The 11,452-nt window shown below is 39.1% G+C and overlaps 1 protein-coding gene across 1 annotated transcript; it reads left to right on the top strand.

Annotated features, from left to right (window-relative positions):
• Positions 1 to 4,079: 4,079 nt before the first annotated feature.
• On the top strand, positions 4,080 to 5,027 carry LOC119238006 (olfactory receptor 4E1). Its single transcript, XM_037501808.1, has one exon. It carries the CDS (start codon positions 4,080 to 4,082, stop codon positions 5,025 to 5,027), a length of 948 nt encoding a protein of 315 aa, XP_037357705.1.
• Positions 5,028 to 11,452: the final 6,425 nt, after the last annotated feature.

The following is an 11,452-nucleotide window of genomic DNA, read 5'->3' as shown; positions in this document are numbered from 1 at the left end:
TCTACAGATTCCCCTTCAGTTCTCTAAGTGGGTGAATCCATCTGAAACCAGCACTACAGAACTTATGCCTAGAGAATGTGCTGCAAAGGAAACAGGATGCTTCTCCCAGTGGTTCTGAATAATTAGGTCGACTTGTGTGTTAGCAGCATCCTATAAAATGGCCGGCAGCAATGGTTGGTAGCAGTTTTTAATTCATTTTTCTCATCAGTACAGCCTGACCATTCCTGCACCACACTCTCAGATGACTGGAAACCAATTCTAGAAAATCTTAGTGCATGCACAATGCTCTCCCTATGTATTGAAAATAATAATAATATAGGTAACAGAGCGTGATTTTTGCAGAAGTCCTGAAGTGCTGGTAAAAATACACCAAGTATATCTGTTATGACTTATTACCAAAAGCAAGACCCAAGGGAACTTCAACGACTCTGAAGTTTTATGGAAAATGTTATTTGACTTGACCAGATTCAAATAAATTGTTGTTTCTTCTGGAAAAGAATATTCTTGATATTGAATCTGCAAGACTGACAATTTGGTTACCTTTGGATGTGCTGAAAGCATCAGAAACAAACCAGGGTGAGTTTTGTAGATTTTTATTTTATTCTGGTTCTGCCCTTAATGGTTTTCTGGCATTTTTTCTGAAATGTATGCAATAGACACTAGGTTTTCTTTTCATGCACCATATTCTTGGCATAAACTAACACCTGTTGCATACATCTACCTCTTTCAAAGCAATTTTTCCTGTGGCTCACAGAAATAGAAAAAAAAAGATGATTGAGAAAATTAGTTTAAAATGTCTATCCTTATCTTGTAATGAGAAAACAGAGGCTTCATTTCAGATCTCTCCTAGGTGTCCAGGTGAAATTTTCCACATTGAATTTCAAATAAACCCCTGGTCCCATTCTTGGTCAGTGCTTCAATTTTGCAACCACCATTTTTGAATTTAATAAGTTATAAAGATAATAGATGTAAATCATTTGACATTTAAAATGGTTTTCTAGAGCAATAGCTTTAAGAGAACGCTCTTAGAAAAACGTGTAAGCAGTAAAATTTATCGTTTAAGATGTGACTAGAGGGGGCTTCCGTGGTGGCACAAGAGGTTAAGACACTGCACTATGAAGCTATCTGCAGCCACTGCAGCACGAGTTCTATCCCAGGCCAGGGAGATGAGCCACATGGCACAGCACACCTCTCCTGTCTCGCCCGCTGCTTGCCTCATCAGTGTATTTCAGTGGATCTGCCTGTTCTGCTCCCCACTCTGTCTCTGGTGAATCCTCTAATCCTCCCACACCTCTGGCCTGTACCCCAGCTCTTGTATGCATAAATAAATAAATCTTTTGTAAAATAAGATATGACTGTAAATATTAATCCAACCATTTGAAACCATGAGTTTAATTTAAATGTTAACAAAAATGACTTCTGCTCCCAGAATACCTTTTTTGCCACAGATTTAATTGCTAGATCCCTGGTATGTCAGAGGTCCTTTTTTCCTCATCAGAGGTCATCTTGAAACTGTCCATTGTCTGCAGAAGCCCAGTGTAATGAGGTGTAGGAAATGACTGAAAAGAAAGGAAGAGCTAGGAGCAGAAGAGAAAGGCTTTCTCTGTTCTTTTGTCCTAAGTAATGTTGAATTGATTCATTTGTCCCACACAGAGCCTAACGTGGAGGGACGGTATAGAACACCGCTAGTGTTCTATACACTAGGGAAGAAGCTCACATAAGCTGACAGAGACCACGGAGCCAAGAGAGCCAGCTGGCGCGGGTGGTCTGCCCCTGGGAGGCTGGGCAGCAGGGCAGCAGCTTGAAGGGAGCCAGTCAGAGAAGAGACTCTCCCACATATGCCCATTCCAGCAGCCCAGGACATGTAGGAAGGAAGAGGGAGGTCACGGAGACACAGTCTACTTAATGCCCCAATTATGCCAACCACCACAAAAATTCAAATCAGGGTAGTGAGAAAGTTGGAAAAGACTGCATCAAAAATCAGGACACCTGAGGGCCTCCCTCATGGCACAGGGGTTAAACACAGTCCTATCAAGCCATGGACAGCCACTGCAGCAGGAGTTCAATCCCAGCCAGCCAGGGAGCTACCCACATGGCATGGCAGACCTCTCCTGTCTTGCCCGTTGCTCCCCTTAGCAGTGTGTTTCAGTCAGTCTGCCTGTTCTGTTCCCTTCTCTCTCTCTGGTGAGTCCTCTTACCCCCTGCAACTCTGACCTGTACCCCAGTTCTTCTATGCATAAATAAATAATAGACCTAAATATTACTCTAATTCTCTGTAAACTTGGGCCGGTTGCTGTGCCTCTTTCTGCCTCATTTTCTCTATTTGTAAAATGGAAAAAAAATGAGTAGGTAAGTGAGTTATTGTAGTTATTGTATTCTTAATTATTAAACCAAGCAGTGTACACCATGTGTATGATTTAAATGTTAACAGAAAAATTTCTCCTGCTCCAAAAATGCCTTCTTTGTCACAGATTTACTTTGGTAGTTCCCTGATATGACATGACCATTAGTCTTTTCTTTGATATAGATAACAAAAAGATCCATTTACTGCAGAAGCCCAGTGAGATGAGTTACAGAAAATATTTATCTTAGGTCCCTTTAAGGGTTAAGAAATTGCAATTCTATATAATATATACATTTCTTGTTTAAAAAAATAGCTACACCTGGGTTAAAGGTAGGCTAATTTGAAAGAAAATAAAATAGCTACTTTTATTTTACTTGTGGTTCAGAAAATGGAATTGCACTTTTTAAAAAATTTATTTATTTATATTTATTTTACATCATTGTTCATTTTAGTACAATGTTTGATTTCTCCTCTCAGGCGTAGTCCCTGTAAAATTCCCACCACCAATTCACCTGTGCACCGTCACCATAGTCCCTTGTGCTCTTCCCTCACCAGTTGTGATCCTTCTCCCTCCCCCTCCTCTGCAGAATGTCTCTGATTTATAGTTACCTCTTAATTTTATCTATTTATTATTATTTTATTTTCTGACCCCTTATCTGGTTCCCCTATATTCCTCCTATAAGTGAAACCAACCTTAGAATTGCACTTTTAAAAGAGCTGAGTTAGACACTGATGCTCTTAGGCCTGGACTTTGATCTCCAGCTTAAGAATGAATAAATCTGGGGGACACCCCTGGTGGTGCAGGGTTAAAGACACTGCCCTATCAAGCTATTGTCAGCCACTGCAGCACGAGTTCGATCCCCAACCAGGGAGCTAGCTCACCTGATGCAGACCTCTCCTGCCTTGCCTGCTGCTCCCCTCAGCAGTGTATTTCAGTCAGTCTGCCTGTTCTGCTCCCCACTCTGCCTCTGGTGAATTCTCTTACCCTCCACAACTCTGGCCTACCCCCCAGTTCTTGTATGCATAAATAAGTAAATCTTAAAAAAAAATGAGTGAATAAGTCTGCCCTGAGGGTTAGAGGAAAAGCAAGACTCCCTTTTATCTCTCCAGATTTTCCAAGGTTTCAGGTATTTTGTGCAGACTCTTTGAAAGAATTATTTTAAAAAAAAATCACAACCCTATTGCCAGTTATCTGACAGTTATCTGACAGATGCTACTTTCAGAAAACTAGATCACCAAAATTATTTTAATCTCAGGGCAACATCACAGAGCCAACAGGGGAGCAAGAGTCTGAGTTAGTGAAAATGCAGTCAACAGGACAATAAAGAAAACTGTTCAAGACCCAGAACAGTTTTTTGTGACCTTGAACAAAATATGTATTGGAGGTAAGGAGACTATTAATTTCTTATCCTATGTCTTAATCCTATAAAAACCTATGTCTCTCTACAATAATGGAGAAAAAAACTTGTTTGATCTCTTCCTGTTTGTGGCTGTTTTATATCTCATAGTGAAACAAGCTTCTCTATTTTGTTCTTCCATGTGTATGTGTTTCATGTCTATTATGCATCCAGCATGATTTAAGAGGCAAATGGGAATTTTTAAATAAAATATTTGACCATAAATTCTAGAATGAAAGAAAAGTCATAAACACAAGGAATTAAGTGATTAGATGACTGGTATAGATATTGTTTTGCTTTGTTTTTCTAATTATTGACAGAAGTGTCCAACAAGGAGAATGGAAGAAGCTATCCTATTCAATCAAACTACTATAGTGACCTATTTTCGTCTTAGAGGTTTATCTGTAAATCAGAACGTACAGATAGCAGTGTTCACCATGTTCCTCGTTTTTTACATCCTGACACTGATGGGCAACATCCTCATTGTCATAACGATTATCTATGACCACCAATTGCATACCCCTATGTATTTCTTCCTCTGCAATCTGTCCTTTATTGATGTGTGCCACACCACTGTCACTATCCCCAAGATGCTGATAGACACCTGGTTCGAAGATAAGCTCATCTCCTTTAATGCCTGTGTGACTCAGATGTTCTTCCTGCACCTCTTTGCCTGCACAGAGATCTTTCTCCTCACTATCATGGCCTATGATCGGTACGTGGCCATTTGCAAGCCCCTGCAGTACATGACAATAATAAGCTGGAAAGTGTGTGTGCTGCTAACTGTGGCCATCTGGGCAGGAGGCACCATCCACTCCATATCACTGACTTCCCTCACCATCAGGCTGCCCTACTGTGGTCCTGACGAGATCGACAACTTCTTCTGTGATGTACCTCAGGTCATCAAATTGGCCTGCACTGATACCCACATCATTGAGATTCTCATCGTCTCCAACAGTGGACTGATCTCTGTGGTCTGCTTTGTGGTCCTTGTGGTGTCCTATGCAGTCATCCTGGTGAGTCTGAGGCAGCGGATCTCTGAGGGGAAGCGGAAGGCCCTGTCCACCTGTGCAGCCCACCTCACCGTGGTCACGCTCTTCCTGGGGCACTGCATCTTTATCTATTCCCGCCCATCCACCAGCCTCCCAGAGGACAAGATAGTGTCTGTATTTTTCACCGCTGTCACCCCCCTACTGAACCCTATCATCTATACCCTTAGGAATGAAGACATGAAGAATGCACTGAACAAGTTAATGGGGAGGGAGGAGAGAAAAGGAAAACACTGAAAATTTCTAAACCTTAAGGTGTTTGGTGCTCCAAATCAGAGAAATGTCTTGCAAAGAATAAGATACATTCCATATTTATCATACTATATGACTTATAAAATTATCTTCTGGCCCAATATCTGATCATCATTGCACTGTGATTTTTAATATCATGTCTTCCATATGTTAGAACTTGTTCTAGGCAGTTTGCGTTTACCTATTTCTCACAACGACCTTGCAGTGTATTATTATACTTCTTTAATGCATATAAAAAATTAGAGGATAGCAAGTAGCATGCCCAAGGTTACCCATCTGAAAAACATAAAGGCAGGATTTTAACCTAAGGGCATCAACACAAACTCATGTTATTTTACAATGTTATTTTACTCATCATTTTACAATGCTGCCTCTCCCTGAATTTTTCTTAGGGCAATATGTAAGATTGAAACAAACCTTCACATTTCTGGGCAGCATTTGCCTATATCACTCCCTCAGATGCTTGCCTAAATAGCTTAGCAAGCACCAATTAAGATAGACAAAGGGAGCTTACATATGACTTCCTGACTTAAAAGAAGAGTCAAGACTTTGAAGTTATTGTGATCCTAAAGTGTCCAGGAAAAATCTATAAAATGGGAGTGTGTTTTTATTCCTTCACTTAACATTTACTGAGCACCTATTATAGGCTAAGTACCAGGTTTATAGTGATAAATAAAGCATACATAAGCACTTAATACTGAAAGTGCTTTTATGCCACTTAGAGTTTAGGGGAAAATAGGAAACAAATATATAAAGAAATAAATTTTAACTACAAACGGTGACAAATGCTGTAAAAGGACACAGCAGAATGCTCTTAGACAGTTCGAGATGAGACCATCTCTAGATTAACTAGTCAAGGAGCTTCTCCCTGAGAAAATAACATATCAGTTAGATGTAAAAGATGAAAAGAAAGAGAGGTAATGAACATTCTGGGCAGAAGAAATGGCAGTTGTAAACCATATGGTGGTTTCAGCTGAGACTGTGAAGCGGAGAATGGTGAGAAATGATAACGGAGAGATGTTCTCTCCAGTTTAGACTCTATTTCAGTAGAAAGGGGGAGCCACCAGGAGATGGTGTAGCACAGAATTGGTATGATATAACTTATGTTTTAGTGAAATTTATCCTAGTTATTATGGAGATGATTCATTCAACTAAAAATGTATTACCAAACACAATAGTCATTCAATAGTGCACTAATTCTGGGAGAAAATACCAAGTTGAATAAAACCTTGACTCTAGCTTGGTGACACACATGTAGTCCTGTGGTCAGTGCTGGTAGGGTGTGCTGAGTGAACTAGGATAATAGGGGATATGAAGAGGATGTTCCTGGCAACAGGGTTCCACATGCCTATAAGTAGAAAGCATAGTATATTAGAAGTCAGCAGTTGACTCTGACTCCATCAGCAAGAGAGGAGTGTTTCCATGGTGCCAGGCTTTCTCAGGTGAGGGTGCAACAACAAACCCAAGGGCAAAATTTTTTTAATTAAAAAATTGAACAAATAAACTTGTGAGCCATAAGGCCCAGCTGTTACATTTTTGTTCTATTTTTGCTTAGAATTGCATTAGGAAGGAAATTCAAGTCATTTCAGTTAAACAGAGATATGGTTAGGGAGGCATCCTGTAGAGTTTCTGGGCAGCACAAGTTAATGCCAACAAGCACATCTAATAATGAATAGTCTCCTTCCCAAAGATAGCTTTCTGCGTAGTATAAACTATGGGACTGGTTGATAAAATAACTGAACTGAATTTAAGAAGTGTAGAATTTGTATGAAGTAAATGCCTTTACTATAGACAATGGCAGGTAATAAGGAATAATTGCCTGTTCAAGAGCCCAAGTAGAGCCTCGTGCAGAAATCCCCCAACCAGAAGACTCAGGCAGTGTGACAGACAAAGCAATGCTTGTGAAAAGTCTAAAATGGTAGATGGTAAAACCACAATGGAACAGCAGTGTCAGGTTTGTTTGCTTCCCATATTTGCAAGCAAAATTTCTGCTACTCCCCATTTTCAATTGCATGAATCCTCTCAACTTTCTGGAGAGGTAAGATAATTTTATTCTCAATTTCACAGAAAATGTTTTGTGGACTCAGGGATAAAATAAAATATGTTTAGCTATTCACTAAATAAATTCAAGAGGAAAGAATAAAATGAAAATATCTTAACTCTTGGTTCTGCAGTTGACTTACTTTAAAGGGAGACAGGGAACACTGTCATTATAGAAACTTGTGCTCCATAGAGAAATTTGTTCAGCAAATTTGTATGCAATAATTGAATTCCTCAGGCTACAACCACATTCTACACACATAAATAAATGGGGCTTTAGGAATCTGTTTCTGCATAAAAAATACTAATGGTTATAAAAATCTGTTGTATATAGAAGACCAGAATGTAGTAGCATAGATCATTTTTCCACGTTTTTTTAATTGTGCATAGTAGTGGATTTATGACTTATTTCATCATAGATATAGAAAATTCTGGTTTTGACTTGGGTTTTATATGAAAATTGTAGAGGACTGACATGCAACATTGTCAACTTGCAACTGATAATGTTTACATATTTTCATGAGCACCTCCAGATTTATTTAATAAGTTGCTTCTGATTCTTTATCTTTTTGAGTATTCTCTGTCATTTCAACCATTTGTTACCTTTTGATCAGAGTTAGTGAGTCACTCACTCTGTATTGTATGTGTGTGTGTCCAATTGGGCATCCAGTTCTCTGGAGAACTTATAAGCATTGTTTCTACCGGTTACCAGAACTTATTAGAATAGTGACCCAAAGGTCCCAAATCAATGCTCAGTTCCTTTCAGAATAATAAAAATCAGATATATTTTTAGTATTAAATGTACTCTTTCATTCCATGAGTTCCATTAAAATTAATATTATGATTATTTTATATAGCAGCACTCTGACCATCTATAGGATATAGAAATCCTACTCCCTTTGGTCACACTAAGTCATCATCCTCTTTACCTAAGGACTTTGTTAAAGAGTTATTCCTTATATGGACCTACTCATGCCACAATAACCAATCTACTTCAACTCATTGCGTGACACTAATTCATTCAGGAGATCAACAGTTCTGATATACAAACCCAAGTGCCTTCTTAACTATTTTACCTATTCAAATTAACTTTAGAATATTGTTGGAAATTTTTATCCCAAAAAATTCTGTGGAGTTTTTATGATAAGCACATTAAATTAAATTGATAAATCAATTTAAGAAGGTCTGTTATATTTACAATGTTTTTATTCCTATATAGGAGCATGTATACATCTCTAGCCAAGATTTGTCAGGAGAGTGTTGTAGTTTTTCCCAAAAAGGCGCATATATTTCCTTTATTAGGCAAAAAAAAATAAACATGACATAGACAAATCTGCATTAACGTTCTATTGCTTCTATAACAACTTACCACAAATTTATAAGCTAAAACAACATAAATTTACTATCTTACAGTTCTGTTGGTTAGAAATTCAACATGAATCTCACTGGGCTAGTTACATCAAGGCGTCATTTTCTGGTCCCTTTTTTTTTTTTTTTTTTTTTGAGGCTAAGGTTCATTGATTTCATTTTCTTTTATTAAATTTATTTATTTTCTTACATTGTCATTAATTTTTGAACATTATTTGATTTCTCCCCTCAGATATAGTCCCTGTCACCTCCCACCACCATAACCCTTTTTTTAATTTCAAGTTCTATTAAGATATAATTGGCAAAAATTATATATATTTAAAATACATATTGTGATGATTTATGTATACATTGTGAAATGAAATGTATACATAATGTATACCACCATCAAGCTTACTAACACATCCATCTCCTCACATAGTCACATTTGTGTAGGGGTGGGGTAGGACACTTAAGATCAACTCTCTGCAAATTCCAAGTATACAGTAGAATATCATTAACTATAGTCACAATGCTATACAGTAGATCCCCAGAAGGTAGTTTTAACTGTGAATTTGGCTGCATTCGTTTTTGAAAGCTATAGGAAAGAATCTGTTTCCTTCACTTTTTCAGTTTCTAAAGACCTCCCAGGGCCTCCCCGGTGGCGCAGCGGTTGAGCTCTGGGTTGCGAAGCTGCCCGCAGCCTCTGCAGCGCCAGTTCGATCCCCGGCTGCTCCCTGGCCACGGGAGGAGGGTCCCGCATGGTGCACAGACCTCTCCTGCCGCCCGCTGCTCCCCTCAGCAGTGTGCTTCGGTCCTTCTGCCTGCTCTGCTCCCCGCTCTGGCTCTGATGAATTCTCTCACCCTCCTGCACTTCTGACTGTACCCAGTGCTTGTATAAATAAATAAATTAAAAAAAAAAAACATCTGTAGCCTTTTCTTTTCACTTGTCTTGATCCAAAAGCTCAGACCAATTTTAATTTTTAATTGCAAAAACTTAATTGCAATATCTTCTGATTCATCTATTGTTTCAGTTCATGTAAGTTCTGATTTCTCTTTTATTTAACATTACTATTTCTTGTTTTGATACTGTAAATTGCCACAAATCACAGTTAAATAAAGTTGAGGTGGAATATATAGTGCATTTTTAATCCCATCTGTTCCATTTTTTACTTAAGACTAAAGAAATCATCTGGAAATCTCAAAAGCATTATGTGCAAGCTTTAAGTAGGGGAGGATAGGGGAAGGCTATACAGTTATTTTCTGTATAGCTTATACTCAAATTGTGGTCTCGGCACCAGCAGCATCAATCAACATCACTTGGAAGCTGTTAGAAATGTAGAACCTCAGATCCCAACCAGAACTACTCAATCAAAGTATGCATTTTAAAAGACTCCCCAGGTGATTTTTATGCATACTATATTTGAGAAAATGTTCTGGACCACAGTATGTTGTGTGAAAAAAAGAAATCAATGTTAGAAAACATGGGTGGTGAGAGTAGCATGGGGTTCTAGTTAGCCATACTCAGGAAAAGAAAATAATGGCTAAAACCTGGAAACTGCTGGGTCACTGGTGATATTATACACTCAGGATATCACAGGTACTCTCAGTTACTTATTCTCTCACATCCTGTGGTCCCTAGCACTTAAGGCACAAGATTATAAGCGTCAAATTTTATTACATTCATGTAACATAGGACCATGAATGTTTCAAAAGAAGAATTTCAAAAAGGATTTTTCCACTGTCACAGGGAGATAGAGAATGTACCCTTATTACCTATAAATACAGTCTAAATTTCCAATGCAGTCTTTTAAAAATGTCCACAATTTTCACCCTCCCTCCCAGGCATACATACCTTATGATACTTCTTACTCCTCCTCTTCTTCAGGTCTAATTAATCCATACCCTATTGCTTTTGCATCTCCACACCTTTGCTCTGAGTCCTTTTGTCTCTCTAATATTTTATAACCAATTTTTACCCAGATTTTAATTCACTCTTAAAGTCAACTTCTCCCTGAATTCTTCTCTGCTTTCCCCACCACGAAGGAATTTATCCCACTAGTGGACCCTCTCAGAAATATATCTGTACCTTTCTCACTATATCACGTACTGTATCACGTACTGTCTTGTACTTCAGTTAATTTGTATGCCTACAACTTTAAGACCTGGGACTAACTCATATTTTCTTTTCCTTATACTAGAAAAATCTTTCTTATAAATGGAGCTGAATTTACAATTTTGAATGAGTAAATGAATGAGTTAGTCCATCTGTCCACCACCTGCAGATTTGAATTCCATCTTTAATAGTGTCTGATGTTTTTGTTTAGTTTTTATTTGCTCTCCACTTAAAATTTCATAGGAAATGCACTCATATATGGAATGGAAAGAAGCAAAGGAGGGCCTCCCCGGTGGCGCAGCGGTTGAGTGCTGGGTTGCGAAGCTGCCCGCGGCCTCTGTGGCGCCGGTTCGATCCCCGGCTGCTCCCCGGCCACCGGAGGAGGGTCCCACATGGCGCGCAGACCTCTCCTGCCGCCCGCTGCTCCCCTCAGCAGTGTACCTTGGTCCTTCTGCCTGCTCTGCTCCCCGCTCTGGCTCTGGTGAATTCTCTCACCCTCCCGCGCTTCTGACTGTACCCAGTGCATGTATAAACAAAACAAACAAACAAACCAGCAAACAAATAAATAAAGCATGCCTCTATAAAAAAAAAAATTAAAAAAAAGAAAGAAGCAAAGGAATAGAAAAGTTCAAACCAAAACAAACCCTTGGATTCATTCTGTAGAACTGAAGTTACCCGAGGGAAAGAGAGCTGGGAGCAAAGAGTGGAGAGGGTCCAGTGAGTGGACTGTGGTGGAGAGTTGTTACTATGTTGTTGGTCAGTGTAAGGTCAGGAATGGCCACAGTGCAGGTTTTCTGATCCAGCAGACCGGGTAAAGGAGGAGTCAGAGTCCTCAGTGGCTTTTGCAGGTCTTTTATTGGGATTTACCCGGTACACAGCAGGCAGGGGTACTGGGGGGTCAGGAGGC

This window comes from Talpa occidentalis, unplaced genomic scaffold, assembly GCF_014898055.3.
Source record: "Talpa occidentalis isolate TD23 unplaced genomic scaffold, MPIMG_talOcc4v2.1 talOcc4.11, whole genome shotgun sequence".
Classification (NCBI taxonomy): domain Eukaryota; kingdom Metazoa; phylum Chordata; class Mammalia; order Eulipotyphla; family Talpidae; genus Talpa; species Talpa occidentalis.
This window is presented reverse-complemented; position numbering and strand designations above follow the sequence as displayed.